At 43.7% G+C, this 21,466-nt stretch overlaps 2 protein-coding genes across 3 annotated transcripts; one reads left to right on the forward strand and one right to left on the reverse strand.

Annotated features, from left to right (window-relative positions):
* Positions 1–345: 345 nt before the first annotated feature.
* Positions 346–21,057, reverse strand: slc5a10 (solute carrier family 5 member 10). The gene is made up of 15 exons (XM_004568343.2): positions 20,673–21,057; positions 20,514–20,585; positions 19,815–19,919; positions 19,278–19,337; positions 18,121–18,225; positions 17,900–18,005; positions 17,629–17,709; positions 17,323–17,528; positions 14,781–14,916; positions 5,130–5,237; positions 4,889–5,039; positions 4,639–4,807; positions 2,000–2,215; positions 1,399–1,492; positions 346–1,243 (listed from the first exon to the last, which is right to left on the reverse strand). The coding sequence occupies exons 1-15, from the start codon at positions 20,778–20,780 to the stop codon at positions 1,047–1,049; spliced, it is 1,914 nt and encodes a 637-aa protein (XP_004568400.1). The 5' UTR covers positions 20,781–21,057; the 3' UTR covers positions 346–1,046.
* Positions 7,132–16,070, forward strand: fam83gb (family with sequence similarity 83 member Gb). 2 transcript variants are annotated; one of them, XM_004568342.4, is made up of 6 exons: positions 7,132–7,493; positions 7,598–8,534; positions 9,603–9,770; positions 10,683–10,807; positions 12,022–13,408; positions 15,145–16,070. In XM_004568342.4, exons 2-6 carry the CDS (start codon positions 8,043–8,045, stop codon positions 15,514–15,516), a joined length of 2,544 nt encoding a protein of 847 aa, XP_004568399.1. In that variant the 5' UTR covers positions 7,132–7,493; positions 7,598–8,042; the 3' UTR covers positions 15,517–16,070. The 2 variants fall into 2 exon arrangements, with proteins under 2 accessions (XP_004568399.1, XP_004568398.1); XM_004568341.4 differs by having other exon boundaries at positions 7,132–8,534.
* Positions 21,058–21,466: the final 409 nt, after the last annotated feature.

The following is a 21,466-nucleotide window of genomic DNA, read 5'->3' on the forward strand; positions in this document are numbered from 1 at the left end:
CTGACACCATTATCCTTATTTCCTAAATAACTCTGGAAGTTATTTATATAGCAAAGCTTGGCTGTGCTTCATATTTGTGGGGTAATTTTACAGACTTATCAGTAAAACTAATAACAACTTACAGATAATTTCATCATAAGCCAAATTGTGCCGTTTAATCTGAGTCATTCTGAACGGCTTATACTGAAAATATGAAGTGAAATTTAACTCCATGTTTGCTTTGTATAGCCATCTTATCTTTGCTTGTACCCCCCACCACCACCACCACCACCACCCACCACACCAGTGCTTATTGTACATAAACTACACAGAAGCCGAATAAAGAGTCTGGACACAAACTTCCGTTTTTTTATCTTTTTATGCACACATCATTCAGTTCAGTTTTGATATCACCTGGAAAAAAAGATTACAGGACCACATGGAAATATTACTACTGATAAAATGAACATGAAATTTCTCATTGTTTCTCATTGGGATGCATTTGGAGCTACACTCACTGTTCCATTGCTTCCATTGGTAAAGACTTCAATATAACAGCTTTAGGTCATGTGTGAGAAGTTCTGATTAAAATTCATAAATCATGTAAATAAAATTTTAAATCAAAAGAACATTTAGTGCAAACATTCACACAAAGCTCTAAACATAACTAAATAATCAACACTGAGCATGTCGTTTCTAGGCAACAATATTATGTCACATGCAGAGCCTGAACCACACTGATGTGCTCTCACTGCATATTGTGAAGCTTTAAATTAAAGGTGATATTTGATGTCCTTTTATTTATTGTTGGTTTGTTATAATCCACACACTTCAACATTTTATTTCCATTATTATCTAAATGTAACTGTTTTAATAGATATGTGTGCTGTGCTGTCCACCGGCATCTACCGGCTTTACACTGTCAGTCGATGTCTTAATGATTCGAGTGAAATCTGAGCAAAAACCTGTTTGTTTCTTCACATTCTTGGATCTAGAGGGATCACTTTCCAGCTCGTGTTGGAGGGACTACAGTTCAGCTGAGGCCAGATGTTAAATCTGACCTCACCTCAGGCAAAGTATGCATAGAGAAAAATGTTAATGCTGACCAGCAGGAGAGCGTTGAAACAGCAGAACCTCGACCACAACACGCTCTCTCGAATGCTGGGGACTCTGGGAGCTGGAGTCTCCTCTGATCTCCGTACTGCTGAGATACACAGTCCTGCCCTCTGACCACATGTCGTCACCCGCCGTGTTGGTTCAGAGTCTGCAACACACACACACACACACACACACACACACACACACACACACAGAGCGGACACAGTAAGTTACTCAAAAACAGGAGCAGTGTGTGTGTGTGAGAATGACTTGTTTTTCACATGATAGCTGGTTATTCCCCGTGACTGCTGACAAACTTACCCTGGGAGCTACGGTGGCTGATGGAGGACACTTTTTGCAGAGGAATGTCTCTTTTTGGCTCTTCAGTTATTGTCCACCAGGTCAGGTTACACACCTGGGAAAAATCGAAGAAGCAAAACCAAGAAAGTTTCATTTATTCACTATCAAGCAGGTAAAACTACTGCCATTTTGACATGAGGTGACCCTGACAACACCCTGACTTTAACATTTCAAAAGTTACCCCCACTTGCTATTTTTTGCAAAAATGTATAAGATCTTTATTGCATGTGCATTTATAGTGCGTATAATGTGCTATCACAAGCTGTAAACAAGGGACGACGCAGATAGGCACGATTATCTGATGCTAGAGATAAAAGCTGCTTTCAATTGCCCCCTTTTTATGAGAGATCATCACAGCATGCTCTGCCTGTTTGTTTTGGCTGAGTATAACAGCGGACGCCCTTCCTAAAGCAACCCCAGTGCAGACTCTATGTTATAGATGAGTGCAAGTCTGTTTAATTCTCTGTAGTGACAGAGTGTTTTCCCCACCAGACACAGACCATACTTGATTAAGCTTACTTCCCTCATAGTCGTATTATCTATTGTATCCATTTGTGCACACCTGTTCGTGAGTGGGCGGTGGTGTAAGCAGTGATACAACGGCAACCACAATTGCCGTGAGCCCACAGAGCAGAATGGCGAAGTGGAGGTAGTGGACACCACGTAGCACCGCAGGTGCCGAATCCTCAACGCCACATCTGGAAGGAGGGAAGGCAAACTCCAGCACCATCCTGCACACGCCGACCACCAAACCCACCATCAGACCCCAGAAGGCGCCCTAAAAATCACACAAATACACCTAGATTGGATTACATGCCTTTCTGAGCCGAGTAGCTGAATTTAATTGGACAGGAAGCATGTGTCTCATTCCTGAGGCAACTGTGAACCACACATGGGTGCGTTCAGCTAATGTCATCACTTTCCCAGAGATATAATTTGTCATCGTCACATCACTCACTTCTCACTTACTGTTAATACACACAAACACGCAGAGAGGCACAGATCACTCTCCGACTCCTTCAGCCTTCAGTGAAGAATGTGATCTGTGCAGTTTGAAAATAACTGCCTTGTAGCCACACACAGAGAACATATCTGATCTTATTTTTCCTTTATTTTCATTCCACCTGTTCTTATTTTTTAGACATACCTCACATGTACAGTTCCTATAATGTAACATGCACAGATACTAACTAGGATCCAGATATTGTGTTAGTAATTACAAGGTTAGCTGACATTTTTATGAGCTTAATTCACTGCCCAGCTTTGAACACAACACACATTGTGTTCCTGTGCAAACACTTTCGATTGTTTGCAATCTACAGTGTCATTCTGCTCAGCGTGTGACTCATCCCGTGCTGTAATGTGTGTCCTTTGACCCCGTGATTCAATATCATTTATATTTTTATTGTGTTTATCCAAACATACAAAGCTCACAGCTTTTGTGTAACCATGTAGTTCACCTTTTATAACAACCTTTTAATAGGTCTAAAGTGAAATGGTAACATAGAAAAGAAACAGAGACACCATATGAGACACTATATGGACAAAAGTATTGGGACACGCCTCTTAATCCTTGAATTCAGGTGTTTTGAGTCCCATTGCCACAGTGTTTGTAAAGGCAGTCTGCCTTTACAAACACTGGTTTGGTCTAAGGATTCATGCTTCATGGCATGGGTTTCCATGTCTGAGCAGCTCCTTCAGGTGGCCAAGTACTTTTATCTCTACAGTTTATTAATAGGCTCACTTTTGGGATTAAATGTTTCAGAGACTGAGGTCATTTAACAAACTTTTTCTGCCACATTTTTACCCTTTGGCTAAAAAAAGGCCAATCTGGAATGGTCATCACCCTACTGGGAGTGTTGGGTGGGCAGGCGGGTGGTGTGGACACACAAGTTCGTGTATGCAATAACTTGAGAACAAGGTGACGTATGGGATATTTCAAGAAGGATTTTCACCTAGGATTTTCAAATTGGCGCACCTGCTATTAGTTTGAGGGGTAGCACTGATGGCCAACAGTATTTATTATCACTGTAGTGTAATGTTAGTAGCAAACAAAACTGAAGAGCCTAAATCAATGCTGGCGACTAACCTAAAGTGCTCTTCTAATCCATGTTTTGCCTGATTATGATGCCAGAGGAAATCTTAAAGAAGCTATTGAGATATTTGAGCCTTGGCCAACGAAGTGAGCCGACGTGGATAAGATTTTCTTTTACGTAACAGAGATGTCCTTTGACCTGCAAATCACCAAATGTGTGTTTGCTTGGTGATTGCCAGCTCATGTTGTAACCCCAGGCGATTTCACTGCAAACACAAAATAATAAAAATCCTCTAAAGTAGATTCTGTGCAGCTTAACTGAGCTGGAGGGGAAGTAGTATTCACAGTAAGAGGGAAGGGAAATCCTGTTCATTAGAAAAACCTGAGAAAATGCTCTTTCTTTCAGTCTGTGGACAACGTGCCAGCAGCGAGAGCAGACACACCCAGGACGTGCTCTATTAAAACAGGGATCGTGAATATCCAGAGGACTGGTCTTTACTTGCTGGCGATCGACGCTTGAACACGTGTGATATCAGATTTAACCCAGTATGGCTTTCCTTCTCATCTCCTCTGCACTTCAATCTGCAGGTTTTAATTGTGACAGTCACAGCAGGCCTCTGTCGCTCACAGTCTGTTATCAAAGATCACCAATGACTTTTATTGTTTAAAGTGAGAACTCCGGCTCCTCTAGAGGAAGCAATAAAAAATACACTTCATGAAGTGAATTACTGATACACACAGCTTTGAGCTCACACACAAGGGACACCACACCAAGCACTCTGTGGGCATGTGTGTGTGTGAGAGAGCTGCACACAGCTTGATCCCATTTGAGGCTAATAAAACTATGCAGCCGTTACGGTGTAAGTGAAAGGACAAACAGAGCAAACAGGGGAAAACCTCAAAAGTCCAGAATGTTCTGAGGGCAGGTATCCAGGATGGAGGGTTAAGCTTCCTTCAGTGTGTAACAACAACTTACAGATGTCTTTTCTTTCTGTGTTGTAAGTGTGTTTGGAATAAAATAGCTTTTTTTAACTACATCATGATGTAATTGAACCGCTGTGATTTTTGCTATTTTCATCATGTCACAGAAAAATCATGAATGAAAGACAAAATAGTAATTTCGAGTTGCAGCTGTAACTTTATTATATTGATTGTCAGTGTGCTACCTGCTCATTGGTCCTCTTCCAGAAGATGGCCAGAGTGAAAACAGCAGTGACGGGTGGAGCGAGGTAGCTCGTCACCGACTGGATGTAAACGTACAGCTGCCCGCTGTTGGCTGACTGGAGGATGGGGATCCAGACCACGCTCACCACCACCAAAATCACGGTCACAATCCTGGGGCAAAGGCAAACTGTGTCAGCGCGTCTCTTTTCTTTATGAATCAACCTCCAGCTCATTCACACATGAGTGCCACACCTGCCAACCAGCAGCAGCTCTCTCTCAGAGGCTCGTGGCCGGTGCTTCTTCCAGATGTCCATGGTAAAGAGCGTGGAGCTGCTGTTGAAGATGGACGTCAGCGAAGACATCAGAGCGGCCATCATCACAGCTATCATAAGTCCCCGCAGGCCTGCAAAAATGCATACGCAGACACTCAGATGCAGGTGAAAACACCTGAAAAGTGTTGTGTGGCTGCTTGGGAAAAAAAACACATTCTCACCGCTTGGCATGAGTTCAATGACCAGTTTGGGGAAAGCAATGTTGGAGCATCCAACCTCAGCTCCACACACTCGCACACACTCCTCTGGATCCACACAGCCTACAGAGTCTGAAACATGGAGGCATAGTCAAAAGTTGTGTGCATGAGTGGAAGGTGAAGGTGACTTTTCCTCTCATCCAGAATTCAAGTTTGTTCCCTTTAAGTCCCACGAAAGGTACTAAAGGGCAGATTCAGGGTTGTTCCATGTGAAAGCATTCAAATGTGTCTGTTCCAACTACCTACAACCCTCATTCACAGTCACACTGGAGTAGCCAGCTAGTATCCACTGCTCTACCTCTTTAACCACCCTGAACACCACTGGTTTGCTTTGCAATTTGCTGCTTCGTTACCTGTTTAGCTGATGACAAATTTCTTTGTGACATAAGATGGCATGTCCCTTTACTCACCTTACCGAAGTTTAGAGCGGACACATCTAATCGCTGTGACCCTTGTGGTTGATGCATTGCCCATCCAGCTGTCTCATTCTCATAGCATGCACTGATCCTGAGACCCTCTGTGATCCAGGGCACTGTCAAAATCTGGGTCTAAAGCCGTTTGATCAGTGTAATGTGGCCAAGCTCCTGTACATGGAGCATGTGAATGTTGTTTCTTCATTTCATAGCCATAAACCAATTTAACTTAATAAATGACAAAGTCATTTAGTAGAAATCATGAGTAGAAGATGTGGCTGGGGTCAAACTGTAGATAAAACCAATACTTTGTTCCATGTGTTGATATGACCCTTGGACTTTTTAAAAGTTTTCTCCAGTGAACTATCAGAAAAAAGATACAACATCCATGCACAAATAAGGTTTCTGTCAACTTATGTCACTGATGTTAAACTGGTGGAGTTTCTCTATTAAAACTGCGTCCCATGATGTTCACGCTCAAACCTGTTTATAGAAAAATTAGATCATGGCTTCAGACTGTGGCATTTGAGGTCAATGTAAAATCGATTTCTTAAAACAGAATTTAAACGTAGTTTTCAGCCGTGAAAGTTTCATGTGTCTAGCTCCTGTATTTATACTTATAAAGTTAAACAGAAGGTTACACTTGGCATGGCTTTATTAAATATGGACAATTTGTTATTGTTAAAAGAAATCTAACAAACAACTGATTCTGGGTCAGGTGGACGGCATTGATTGAGTTTTCCTGGAATGACTCTTTCCAGGTACTTCAAAGGGTCAGTCTGAGCTAGATGGGTTCAAATGTATTGCCTGTTCAGTAAAAAAAAATAAAATCCTTTTCGAGTTACCATCCATTGTGTAGCTAGGAACTAGGAAACACCATCTGTGGGAAAAGTGTTTGCACAAACAGCTGAGTTGGCTCAGAGGCATCATGACCAAATGTTGGATACTTGTTGTGTAGCCTTGTGAGACGAGAATGAGGAAAGGAATATATTAAAGCCACAAACTTTAACATGTATATACATAATCACACACTACATAGCTACACACGCTCCAGCTTCATTGGCTCCAGTAAGACTGGAGTCTTTCATCAAAGCTACTCAATAATTTTTCCCAAATCACCACCCACAGCTCAGCTGAAACATCCAGGAGACCTGAGACACATTTCATTTTCACAAGTCTGCTACATGTTAAAAAGCGCAAAAAGGGTGACCTATTTGATTCTCTATCTGGCTAATGTTATATATTAACCCTGATAAAGCTATTGTTTTTCAGCGTTACCTTTCAGAGACCCGTGGATAAGCAGCAATCACAGGAAACCGGGGAAAAAGCCTGCACTGATATAACAGTAGAATAACTATTAACTTTTAGGTTCATTTAAATGAATGAATAGTGAAAGTATAAGCTTAAACAGAGTAGTCACGTTTTATATATATATATATATATATATATATATATATATATATATATATATATATATATATACACACACAAATAATAAAATCATATTGTATAACTTGTTATAGCCTCTTGGGTTAGCTCCACGGGCTTTCGTAAGGGTTCTAATTTGGGGTGAAGAACAAGATTTCCCCCTGTGTGCTGGCAGGAGGGTGGAGTTTAATGCCTCTCTTTCCTAACCAACTACCGGACACTCCGCCTCTCTGCCCCCGGACACCGAGCTTCCGTTGCCGGATTCCAGGGTCAGACACTCGGCGGCGGCTCCGCCACACAGTCTGCTGGACCTGGACGAACTTCGTGTGACTGCAGCGACACTTTAAAGTAAAGAGGCTCGGTACCGCCACGTTAGCGAAGACTGCTTTGTGTTCTTTCCGGGAAGTTTCCTTTCTTTGAACATCTGTACACCTCTGGCTTCAGGCTCGCGCTCCGACACAACAAAAAAAAAAGAAAAAGTGGAAAAGTGAGTCGTCAGCGCCTCAGTCAGACTGAGTCACACACAGTTTAAAAGTTTTACCGAAGGACTAATGACTTCTTTCTTTGTGTCGACTGGCTGTTCCGCTTTAGACTGACTCACTGGCAGACACACACTCATCCACCCAGACAGCTGCTCGTCTCTCTCCGTGTCTGCCGGGCCCCGAGGCTGGAGAAGCAGCCGAGCCGGGCCGCAGCTTTCCGCAGTTTTCCGGCTCCTGTCAGGTGTAAGGCGTGGCGCTGGGCGTGGAGGAGGGGGGCTTTGTTCCAACCACACCTGAGAGAGAGAGATATCTGTAACCCGAGAGCAGGGCTGAGCTGGAGCCTGCCCGGGTTGAGGAACTGATAGCGGTTTATTTGCCTCAGATGAAAATATCTGCCACTGGTCTGGTTTGTCCCCGGTCACGCGGACCCGAAATGGACCGTAATGACAGATCGCACTTCTTCCATGTTTGAACCCCCGGACGGACGAGTGGAAAGTGGGTCAGAGTGGTTTCAGTGTTTAACTATTTACTGACCGGCGGGTTTACTGGGGGTCATGGCGCTATCTCAGGTCCAGTGTCTAGACGATCACCACGTCAACTGGCGCGTGAGCGAGAGCAAACCGGAGTTTTTCTACAGCGAGGACCAACGGCTGGCCCTCGAGGCACTCATCGTCGAGGGCCGCGACGCGTTCACGGAATACATCAGCAAGCATGGCGTCCGGGAGTTCCTCTCGGAACCGGAGTTGGAGCGGATTGTACACACGGCGGAAGCATACAGGCCCGGCTACGAGCATCTCCAGAAACCCGGGACGCCAGGGCCAGGAAACACAACTCCGGGGCCCTGGGAAGAGACCGGAGACGATGAGGTGTCTCTCGAGTACTGGCCGGACCGGTCTGAGGGCTCCGTGGCAGAGCTGGACCTAGGCTGGCCCGAGGCCATCTCATACCGAGGGGTCACGCGCGTGACCGTGCACACACAGCCTCCAACCGAGGGGCACACGCACATCAAGGAAGTGGTGCGGAAGAGCATTGCGTCAGCCCAGAAGGTAGGCAGAGAAGAAGATGGAGTTTAGAGGTTCTCCACCAAAACAGAAACGCTTCACAGTGACGAGAATTAACCAGTTAGCTTATTGTTTTTTCACCTCTTTATGTTGAATTATGTTAATATTCGCGATTTGATGCTTGGATTTTATCGCAAGGTGTTTTTATTTGACTCCTCCATTCATGTAGCCAAAATGTGGGGGACAAAACACATCTTAGCTGAGTACAAATTCATGGCGAGCAGCATAATACAGAGACCTGAAACGCACCACAGCACTGAGTCAACGCAGCAACAGGAAACCGCATTAACAACTCATCAAAAACTGGAGTGCATTTTCTGTGCTGTCAGTGAATGCACCACAGTGAATAATTGTTTTCAATATTTCTCCAGTCAGTGAATGTATAAAGAAGTTCACTGCCACAAACCCGCAAGTTTCAAAACAATGCTTCACCATCACATTAAAGCAAAGAAGAAAAATCACTTTGTGCACTTAATAAAAATGATTTTGCTTGGCGTTAAAATGATTAGGCGAGTAATCAGTTAGTGGTCTGACAGGAAATTACTGTTGTGCCTCATCTGAAAAACACTTTGGCAATTAAGATTAATTGTTAATGACAATAACTCTTCTATCAATCTATTTATTTGTTGGCTGTTGCTGTTTGCATGATCGTTTTATCTTGTTATTAATATTTGTCTGTTGCCACCTATGATGCAGAGCACAGCACATTATGTTAGCCTGACTTTTTTGGACATGTTCCAAGTTCAGTTCACCTTTCTGTCTTCATTTCATAATTTGCCACAGACCTACTGTTGCAGCGTTGCGCAGCACATACTGTCCACCCACATTTTATCACCTCTCTGCCAAAAAACAGCCTCTGTTCCTAACAGGCTCTAAACTACAGGAATATTATGCTCAAATTTCTTGTGTTCCCAGCTTCCTTTGGGGATTGAATATCGCTGATAAAAGCAGCTGAAATAGAACCCACCCTCAGAGACCAGGAAGCACTAAAACTAACATTTGTGGTTTTCCTCTATGTGTATGTGTGCTGTTTTTTTTTTTGGTTTTTTTTAGGTGATAGCTGTGGTGATGGATGTGTTTACAGATGTGGATATCTTTCGAGACCTGATGGATGCGGCCTACAAACGCAAGATTCCTGTGTACATAATCATCGACATGGCTGCGGTGCCCTGCTTTCTTTCCATGTGTGGCAGAGCTGATATGCACCGTGGACACCTAAAGGTTTGTATTGCCAGTCACATGCATGCACGCATGGATGATGTTTTGCTGGGCTAGTTATAAAGAAGGGTACGCCCAATAAGTATACAGTAATGGGGAGGGGGAGGATTGGAAAAAACATCTGTTATTAAAGACACCTTTTTGAAATTATATTGTCACTATACAAAGGAACATTTTTGGGCGGCCCATGATTGATGTAGGTTGCCAGGTTTGTGCCTGCGGGTATTTGTGAGGTGCATGCTGCAGCTAGTTTGCAATAGCTTGGTTTTCTTTGTTATTCTCTGGCTCTCTTAAGTTGAGTTGAACTGGTCTAGGCAGTAACAGAAAATACTTAAGAGTTTCACGGGGGATTTTTTTTGGACTGGAGGCCAGAACGACGGCAGTTAAATTCCTGTCTATGCTGCAGGCAATAAAACCACACAGACTTTTTACTTTCTGTAACATGTTTTCCTTTCGCTTCTCCTTATTCCTTCCTCACGGCATTTACCGCATTGCCAGTCTCTTTTTTATCTGACATCTCTTCCGTTATTGTGAGCGCCATCACTCCCGTTGTTAATGTCCCCTGTGAGATTTCACACACAGCGTTTACTTACGAGGTAACGCTCAGCCTGTCAACCACACCCTTATCACAGAGCCGAACACAAACACCACAGGGTGTGTCAAACAGGCATGCACGTACGTAGATAGAAAGTCTATGCTCTAACCTGTAGAGGCACCCAGTGGGAGACTATGGAGGTATTAAAGCTGAGCACCGGCTCTTGAGTAACAAGGAAACGCATTCTCTTCTGCCTCTCCATTCTCTTGTTTCCTCTATTTTGCCCTTTGTTCACTGAAACCTTTCCATCCATCAGCACTAAACCCTCTAGAGGCTTTGGTTACCAAGCACTAACCCTTTATGTATGTGTGCATGTGCAGAACCTGCGCGTACGCTGTTGTGGAGGCGTGGAGTTCTTTACGCGATCGGCACAGAAGGTGCGTGGATCTCTGAGCCAGAAGTTTCTTCTGGTAGATGGAGACAGAGCCATCTCTGGCTCCTACAGGTGAGCAGCGTTCATTTGTGTCTCTAAATCTGCACAATTACATATTTTAAATTAGCCGTTAATTGCATGACCTTTTCCACTCAAAAATAAACAGGCATCCGTGCATTTCCCATGACCTCTGTGGAGGGCTTTAGAGCCTTTCAGCTCGCTGTTTTGGTTTTCTGACCTGCAGGTTTACTGGTCTGGTTTAGTCTTACCCAGTCCTTCCTGCTGCAGCATGCAGCTGCTTGCAGGAAATGGCCTTAATAAATCAGTCATACACATGCATTCCATACAAGACACACAGAGCTAGTAACTAACTGGTGAACATGCTGGAGCCTTTGACCACCATTTGTGGTGAAGAGCTAAACAGAGCTACACGGAGAGTGATTGCTGTTCTGTGTTTGCTAAGATAACACAAAAAGCGTAGCATCAATGTGGACAACTGCTTAAAGCCACTGTACCCCAGCTTTTCTCATTATTGATGGTTATCGTGGTTTCTCACCTGTCAGGGTCCTGACCTCTGAATCCACTTGATCCAGGTGCCTGATTCCTCCGGAAGTGTGACATGAATCGAATGGGGTTTTTTTTACTGTCAGCTTGTTGTTATGCATTGTGAGGCATGGCTAGTGAATTGTGTTTTGAGAAACAAGCGGATCAGTGTTGGCTTAAAATAGTTTGATTCAGACTGATTTGTTGGGGAAAATTGATTCCCCTCCCCAGCTGAAATTACAGAGTAAATGCAGACTCAGTGTCAGGCTAAAGATGTTGACGGAGTGTAAGGGAAGTATATTAAAGTCCATTGCTCTGCTTGTTTTGCTTTGGAGCCAGCAGTTACATGTCATAACAGTCACAATACGGTTTTGTTAGCGGCCAAAGCAAATTTTGAAAATTAGGTGTGTTATCCTTACCGTTTACTGTCATTTATAGTTGCTTCTTTACTGAAATGTCGGTGTAATGTGAGACTGGATCTGTTAGAAGGAATTTGAGGAGGAGTACTTATGCAATGTGATCAAAGACCAAAATGTGGTGCATTACATCAGAGTACAAAAGCGTGTTATAATGATTAAACTATTATAATCTCAGATTTCTGTTTTCTCAGTGGGAGCTGTGACTTGGAAGAAGGAGTTTAGATGTGATAAACAGGACCGGAATAGAGCTGGTAGGAAAAAAAATGTGCAAAGAAAACATTGAAGTCCCTTCTGAGACTTCTCTCCATTTCTGTGTTTTTCCAGTTTTACCTGGTCCTCGTCTCGTTTGGACCGTAACCTCATCACTGTGATCACAGGACAGGCAGTGGAGACCTTTGACCTCCAGTTTCGGGAGCTTTACCTCACGTCCAGAGGCGTGTCACTCAACAAGGTTCCTATGACAGACGAGCCGGTACCTGACCCTCTCCCTCAGGCGGCTCCTGCACCTGTGCCGGCTTCTGTTGCCAGGAAGCTCATCAACCCCAAATACGCTCTTGTCACCACGGGGACCCACATAAGTCCCACTTCATCTGACCAGAACTCCAGCAACAAGAACTCAAACTCCCAGAATCCCACTGGGCTAAAGATGATGAAAGCACGGCTGAAGGGCGTTATTGAAGAGCCACCCATACATCCAGGATTAGCCAATCTGGAGAAAGCATACCTGATTCCGTACCTGCCCACCTGGCCTGAGCCAGACCCACCAAGTGACGTGATTGGCTTTATCAACATCAGGGATGATAAGCGGGCCAATCAGGTTCACTTGCAGAGGTCGGAGAGGTTTGAGGTTAGTCAGGCTATACGCTTCAGCTCACCATTTTCACAGCCAGCACAGACTGAGCAGCCTGCTTCACATCCTGCAAAAGCTGCAGGATCAGCTGACACCCCCTCTGCAAATACAAGCCTGAAGCCTTCGACTCCTGTGAGTCCAACTAACAAACAGCTCCCATCCCCCGCAGCTCCCAACACAGACCAAACTGATTCCCCTAAACAGCCCAACACACCCCCAGCACAGGATGCACACACACCAGCTGCACAGACTTCCACTTCACCACCTAGTGTTACTGCTGATTCACAGCCAACAGAAAATGCTGCAGAACCTCCACAGACACAACCTGTAGCACCTCCTGTTCCTAAACGCCGCACCCTGCAGCTGCTCATAGAACCTGCCTCCTCAGAGAAACCTGGTGAAGCGCAGGTCACTCTGGTAAAAATGGACCAGCTGGAGAGTCTAGAAGGCTCATTTAAGAAAAAGAGACCCCAGAAAGAGGTGACCCTGATACGTGGCCGCTTAACGTCAAAGGACAATGACCAGGACTCTGGGAGCAACGATAATGACAGCCAAGACAGCACCAAGGTCAACTGTGACCGAGCGGTCAATGACGAACCCTCGAGTAACTCCACAGCATCGGATGAGGAGTTTTACGATTGCACGCAGCCAGAGCCCAATAACCAGCTAACCAATGGAGTGACAACAGGGTCCGGCCGAGGACAACGCCAAGGAGACGGTTTCAACATGATGGCCCGCTTCTCACAGAGCATGCTGGACTTGCGAGAGCCCAACCAATCAGAGGACAGTGCTGCTCTCATCTGCCAATCACAGCAGCTGCGCAGACAGGAGCACCTCTCCCCACACAGGCACATAGGACAGGTGAGCACTCGGTATTACTGCTCGAGTGATGCTAAAATAATCAAAAAATGGGAAATCACACACACACATCCATACAGCACTTTATCAATGCATACACACACACACACACACACACACACACACACACACACACACACACAGACAGAAGGATGCATTAGAGGTCATTTGGGGTTCACTATCTTGCCCAAGAATGCATACAAGCATGAGGAGTCAGGGATCGAGTCGCTGACCTTCTGACCCTCTCTTTCACCCGAACCATGCATCAGTATATATAAAAAAAAGTTCTATTTGTTCATGATTACCAAGTAGTATGAAGCTTTAGTGAGTTTGTAATAGAAGGTTCATTACTCATTTTCATAGTGTCAAGTCACATTTTGTCAGATGTACACACAAGGTGTTGTTGCTGGACTCACTTCACATTCGTCACATATGAAAGCTCAGGAAGAACCTCTCGAAGTCACAGTTTAAAACCTCAGTTACCCTGTGGTGTAGTCTTTCAGAGAGGAGTGTATTTTGACTCAAACTTTTATTTTTTTAAATCTCATTTTTTAAGTAGATCTTAGTGCCAAAAGAAAACCAAACAGCCAATGAAAACAAAACTAAGCCGTGAGTGAAACAGGACGTGCACTTCTCTCCTCTCCGGTCTTGTGATTTACTCTGTTGCCAACCCGCACGCCTGTTTAGGCACGGTTTAAAGCAAGCAATACAAACTGCTTTGTGACAGATATCCATATAATGTTTATAGCTTCACTTTTCAATATTTATTACCACTTAAAATGAAGCCTTATAAACATAATTTACCACTTTACAATAAACATGAATTATTATCTTTTCATTTTTTAACAGTAAGTAAATGTATTTGTGTTTCTATAAAGTGTTGCCAAGAGTTTAAGTGACATTTTTAAGCTTTTTAAAAACAAGAACACACTGTTTTACTGCATAATCTATATTGAATATCTTCTTTTACAAAGATGTCAGTGTCAGGCTATATTGATGAGTCGCGTAATCATTCAATTAAAAAAAGAAAAAGAAAAGACAAAACAGCTTAATCCATTAGGGAAGTTTCTGCCCTAGATGACACAATGCTTAATCTTTTAAACGTTTTTAATGCGTAATGAGTAATCACTGACAAAACCACTGCTGAAATTCCCAGAAATTGTGATTGCTGTCCAAAAGTATGCAGCACTTACTGGAAAAGCACACATTTATGTAACCCACGTCAAAATAGGTGTGTCTCATCAGTGGTACCAAAAGCAAGTCCCTACCTGCTTGCGGTACATGCTTACATGACATATTTTTCCCCTCCAATTTAAAAGGTATTTGCGTGTCTGTGCGCATGAGCGACTGAGCACCCACGCTCGTGTACACTCACCGGGGTAGAGAGCTCGACTGATCATGCCAGGGAGGACGATGAAGATAAAGGGCAACATCTTTAGATAGGCGGCAAAGATGGAGGCTCCTTTCACATGACTCATGTTCTTAGCAGATAGGGACCTTTGTACGATAACCTAAACACACAGAAAGGTGCTTAAAAATATTTCCATAAGACATAATCAGGTAACATATGGTGTAATAAGATATAAATGAATATAATAAATAGTAACATTTCCTGTTAACAGTAGAGAAAAACATGGATAATGAATAGCAGTGGCTCCAGAATTGACCCCTGAGGTACTCCTTAGAGAATAATGGAGGATTTAGAGTTTTAATTCCCTCTCTGTGCTCTTTCTGCTTAGTTGTTTCAGACCTCTAGATCTCCGGGTCGTGATGCAAGAGCGAGAGGACCAACAGTAGTTATCGCCAAACCAGGAAGTTATCATCGGCCCACCCGAGCAGCTGGCCCAGTGATAGGAGGTTACCGCTACTGGCAGGGCCAAATGCTCCAGCCTGACTCGGCCCAGCTGCGCGTAGAGACCCGCTCCGGGCGGTCACCGAGACGACACAGTCCCGGCTACAAGAAGGAAGCCCACACGTCACCACAGCCACCAGCCAACCAGACGGGATTACTTGGAGTTTCTTTCTCAAAAATTAACACTTTTAAACACTTAAGAGCACGAGGAGGAGCACCGCAGAAGAAAGCACCTCAGAATAATAAGCCTGTCAGGTAGATCTGTGGGCCGGTCAGGGAACGTGAGGACATTAATGCTTCATTGTGGGATGTGTTGTTTTTTTGTTTTGTTTTTAATCCTCTTTTTGTTTGGAAACTGCGACGCAAAGCTTACAAGATCTGCTTTACTCTGATATCTCTGGGTGGTTTCAAATGAGTGACTGACCAAAAAGAAAGTTTGCTGACGTGTTTGTGCGGAAATAAACTCTGATAATAACATATCAGGTGTTTGTGTTTACAACATGCAAAACAAGATAGCATGCACTCTTGCAACTGATTTATGAGTGATCTGTTTTTTTTTTAAGATATGGTACTGTGTTTGGTCAGCTGTGATTCTCTTCAGCCAACCCATGTCACGCACCGTGCAGTGTATCTGTGACATGCAGGCTCTAGGCTCTAGTGTTGATATCATGGGGACTGGTTGCTGATGGTGAGAGGGTGTTGCTTTGAAATCACTGGCAGACTTCCCTGATTACCTTTGCAGATGTATGAACATGTGTGAAAAACATGGGACCAGAAGTTGTAATGTTGTAAATAAAAAGACAGTTAAATTTGTCCCATTGTTTTGTTTCAACTAGCTCACATAAAGCATTAGTTCATTTAAAAATGCCACTGTATTGTACAAACATCTTAATATTTGAAGGAAGCATATCATTACTAAAAATGAAAGATATTATCTCAAGCATACAGCGCCTGACAACCCAGACAGCTGATCAGGAAATATTCCAGGGTAAATGACTGTGAATGAACACTCTGAGGTATTTTTAGGTATGTTTGCTTTTGCTTCCTGGTTTGCAGAAAAATATAATTGTAGCTTCTTGCTTTCTGAAGGGATTTTTGTAGCCTGGAGCTGAGGTTTGGCTTGCAATCAGCATCTGGGCAACACGGCAGAGCCCAGCCTTTATTCTTTTTGCAGAGGTTTGAGGATGCAGTGACACTAGCGGAACAAAGTCTAGTTTCCAAAGTGCCGCATAAGAAACTGGGAGTGTTGTGGCTCATAAAGAGATCAAATTAATATTGACCAGAATGGAATTCAGCTTCTTGGAGTGGCTCTCCAAACATAGTCCAGTTTCAAAGTCCTCCATGACCCACAGTTAAAGCAGATAAACACGTTCTCAGATTTCTTTAAAAAACTAGTATTATAAGTATTCAGACCCTGTGCTATGGCAGACCAAACTGTCATCAGAAACATCCTTTCCAATGTGTGTAGACCTTGATAATTTAGTTATTCAGCAGAAACGTGGAGGTCATGGCAGTGCGTTGAAACAAAACTTGCAGTCTCCACTGCTCAGCGCCTGTCTAATGCTTTTCTTATGGTGAAGTGCGGGAACAGTGAAGCATGACAGCAGCATCCTAGTATAGACGTGCTTTTCAGTGCCTCAATCTTGAGATTAGTCAGCGTGCTAGAAAGGATAAATAGAGCCAAACACACTGAGGTTTGTAAAAGAAATGTGCTTCAGAATGCAGATCTTTGAGCACAACTGGGAAACAGCATGAAGTGACTTCATGACAAGTGTTTGACAGCCCCGCCAAGACTAAAAAGACAACAAGAATGTAAAATTCCTCAGCAAACACGACAATGGCATTTCACAAATGCTTCTTTGTGGAACTCACAAGGGATCTATGAGGAACAAAAACACCTGCCTGAATAATGTCAGTCAACACAAAAAGGTGAAAAAAAAATTCTTAAAAAAAGCAATAATTCTGTACTCAGAAGATACAAATAAAGTATCAATCTGATACCAATACCAGTATATAGATCGATCCTCACACCTTGAGTATTTGAATTTCGTCCTTCCAGACTTACCTGGTCGGTACACCAGTACCATGTGGCCAGTATGGTGAGCCCCAGAGTCATCCCGGGCCAGGGAAGGTCTCCGGTGACGGCGTCTCTGAACAGGTGCATGGCGTCCTGCCGTGGCAGGTGGCAGGTACTGTTGGGAATAATTTTACTTGGTATCGCTCTGCTGTACCGCTCGGCCAGCTGGCTGTAGCCACCAATCTTATTGAAAGCTGTGGATGCACATTTATTGCTGCTGTTGAACAATTATTGATTGATATTGATTCTGCAAATTGGCCCTGCAATACTTTGTGTTTATGAAACAGCACATACCAGTAACTGTTAGGATAATTGCACCAACGAGCATGATAAACGTCTGGAGGGTGTCTGTGTAAATGACAGCAGCGAGACCACCTGAAAAACAGAGATTTTATTTGCGCAAAGAAACAAACAAGTGCCGAGTCTTACGTTCCAAAATATGCAATATGTTTGTCTCTGGGATTTCTGTTTGCATAATAAAATATTAGAATTAACGTTCATCAGAATTGTTGAAATTCTTTAAAAGAGCAAAAAAACGCGAATTGTAATGCACTTTCATATCTACCTGCAATGGTGTAGAGCGCAGTGACCACCAGCATGAGGACGGTAGACAGGTACAGGTTCCACCCAAGACACACCTGAACAAACAAGGCTCCAGAGTACAGGTCAGTCTGGTGAGAGAAACATGCCAGTCAGCGATGTTGGCAAACAAATGAACTCACATCTGAGACACTTGTACAGTCAGATGGGGTTGTATGTAGGTGTGTTTGTGCCACATAGTCATACTGAAATCTTTGTGAAGATGGACAACATCAGCGAGAGGACAGCCAGGTAGGTTCTGATCCTCTCTCCTCCAAAGCGACGTCCCAGATACTCTGGCATGGTCACGATCTGGACACAAGACAGTTCAACATCTTCAGCGTGCCACAGCTACACGGAGGAGGCATACTTTAAGAGACAATTTATCCCAAAAGCTACAAAATCTATATATTTTTCTTCATGGCCTGATAGTCTCATATTGCCATTTTGATTATTTTTCAGTGATAATGCAATATCAGTCTGTAGAAGAAAGTGTGAGCTGTCTGGGAGAAAACATTTGTGCATGTGACAGGAAGTAAACACTACTGATGTTTGCTCTCAGCTGCGAGCTTCCCTTTTCTGTGAAATTGCATCACAAGATGTGCGGGGGGGAAAAAACCCTAAGTGACTTGTACAAAAAAAGGACGGGTAGATCAATAAGGTCAAAGTCTATTTATACCACTGACCACACACAGATCACTTTGATCTGCAGTGGGTCTGACCAGTGAAACTGTGATAAATGTGCAAATTACAGAAAAGGTGCTGGTAGTTCATTGGCCAGACTGTAATTATAAAAATGCATATACTGTCTTTTTTTAACTACTGCAGAAACAGACATTTCTGTGGAAGGTTGTGGGATCAGTAGGAAAAGTTGTAAAACTTATGAGAACACAGCTCACAGGTCAAAATCTATGCACGCCATAACATTTTCCAAAGCTGTCCAGTGGGCCATCTTTCCCGACCGGTTCTGGTCCCTGTACCTTATGTTTGACACCCCTGATGTGGCTGGATAAATAACCCAAAGGGGAGGAAAAAAATGCGAGTTATGTCCAGTGACCTATTTCCTTAAGAAAACTCTGGATGGATTCAAGATACCGACTATGAAGAAGTTTAGTACGTTCACAACTGTATTTATGACTTTATTTTTTTAAATATATGTGCCAACAAACAATAAAATGAGTACTAAGATGTGTGTGTGTGAGTGCTGTGCAGTAACACCCTTCTGGGGAATTTACAAGGCGGGGGAATCCTTGTTGGGGAAAAGCCTCCTGGCACCAAAATGTACCTGCAGAACCAGCCTGAACAAGCAGATGGGTACCTGTGTGAGTGTGTGTGCATGTGTGTGTTTGTGTGTGCCGACCAACCCCTGAGGAGATGTAGACAGGCACAAATACCCAGGCTAGAGCCAGCAACACATAGGTGGCCTGGGGAGAAGGGGTCAGATAGAAAACAGAGGGGTTTAATGAGAAATCCGCCAGAGTCAGCTCACAGGTCTCTTTATTTAAGACGCATGCTCTGCGTCCACATAGGACAGCTATGCTGCTGCTGCCCCCTGCTGTAAGCTGCCTGTTACAGCTGAAGAGAGGAAGACATTGAAATGACAAACTTTTGTGGTCTAGACAGCCATGTTCATATTAGGTAAACTTTCTGTTGTAAAGCAGGTAATTGCAACTGATGTTATTTTTATTTAGCTGCAAATGTCATATGCCCCCCCCCCCCCCCTCCTTTTGTCTAGTCAGCACACCACAAAAGAGAGAAGTTGTTGAAGGATTAGCAGGCTTGTTCTGCTTCATTCCATGCCACAATGCATTTAATCACCATTAACAGATACAACAAAACAGCATCTCGTATTGTTTTGATGAGCACGCATGTTTCTCTGACTGCGGTTTTGTGTTTCTCACATTCCATTCAAAGCCGGTGACAGCGATGCCTCCGGCAGCTCCCGTCCCCGCCAGACCGATGAACAGACCCGAGCCCTCTGAACTGGCAAAGAGAGACGATCCAATCTGTGCAAGACAGAAGAAAAGGTCTGGAGGTTTTACTGCAGAAATACTCTGCTGCAAACACCTGACCTACATGCAGAGTTTGTGGACTTGATGCTTGTGCTCAAAATGATGGAAAATCTTCTCAGAGGGTTCAAAACTTTTCTTTTTTTAAACCTGCAACTGTAGCATTTGTCTTCTTTCATTTCTCATGTAGCCTCATTAACGTCAGTGTTTATCATCACATTGTTATTTACTTAATGAGAAACAGTTTCCGTTAAGCATAAGTCTACCAAGTCTCTCTTAAGTTCAGAACCCAGCTTGGCCTTACAGTTTTAGCTGTAAGGGGTGGCTGAATTTTAGTAAAACAAGGAGAATTGATTTCTACATTTTTCTATCCCCCCACCCCCACACACAAAAAATCCACCCTTTTAAGTGCCTGTAAGAACCATACAATTGTTTACTGATGCTTGATTCACAGAACAAATCTACCCAGAAAGTTGTGTATCTCCTAAAGTCAGTGTAGCCTACATCTATCACTTTTACCATCTGTGAAAACTAAAATCAACTTATTGCAGGTCACGCTTTATTTCCACAGTTAATGTCAGATGGACTCACCGGCCACCAGGCCATGTCCCTCCCAGCCAAGAAATATCCACTCAGTGTGTTTCTGCTCACCCTGCATGAGGACTGACACACAAACTGATTTGCACAAACATCCAAAACGAGCTGAATTAGTAGAACGGCACAAATTCATTCACGCCTCTCGATTCTTACCCAGATGCCAACAGCGAGGTTGAGAAGAAAGTAGGTCGCAATGACAATGATGTCTGAGAAGCTGAAAGACTGCGACAGGGCGTAGAAGCTGATGGTGGAGTTAGACATCCTGAGCGTTCGCGGCACTGTCGAAAGGTTCCCTGCGGCGACACACACCTGTCCGCCTCTGCGATTAGATTCTCATCTGACGCTGGAACTTTGCAAACACCATAAACTCGAGAAGAAGATGATACACACCCTAAAAATCTGCAAATCCTTGCCTTTAAATGCTCACTTCCCATCCAATGCACTCACGCTGTCAAACACACACACCTGGCCCTCGCCTGCGAGCTGACTGGTCTGCTACCAAAACATCTCGAGGCACACTGTTACATCTGAGTGTGAAGAGGGCAGACCAGTGGCTGAACTGATGATTAAACACATCACCTTAATGTGGCACCTGAAGTGCTGACACACACACTCTGCTAGGGGATAATGGAGTGCACAGTGTGTGCGAGCAGGGAAGTACTGATGTAAATCAGAGTCCACGGTGACACACACACACACACACACAGATGGTCAATCATTGCCGATGACAAGTTTATAATCATTAGCGTCTAAACACACAAAAATCTGTTCTGGGAAGTGCTAAGCAGGGTCAGTGGAAGTGTGTGAGAACGTGTCTGAGCTGTTTATGGTTTCATCCTGATATCTTCAGGAGGTGATACAGTAAATAAGACCCCATAGAGGCCTTTCTTTACAAAAGAAGATGCTGGAAATGCTGGAAAAGTGCCACAAATGGATAATAAATATAG

This window comes from Maylandia zebra, linkage group LG6 (assembly GCF_041146795.1).
Source record: "Maylandia zebra isolate NMK-2024a linkage group LG6, Mzebra_GT3a, whole genome shotgun sequence".
Lineage (NCBI taxonomy): Eukaryota > Metazoa > Chordata > Actinopteri > Cichliformes > Cichlidae > Maylandia > Maylandia zebra.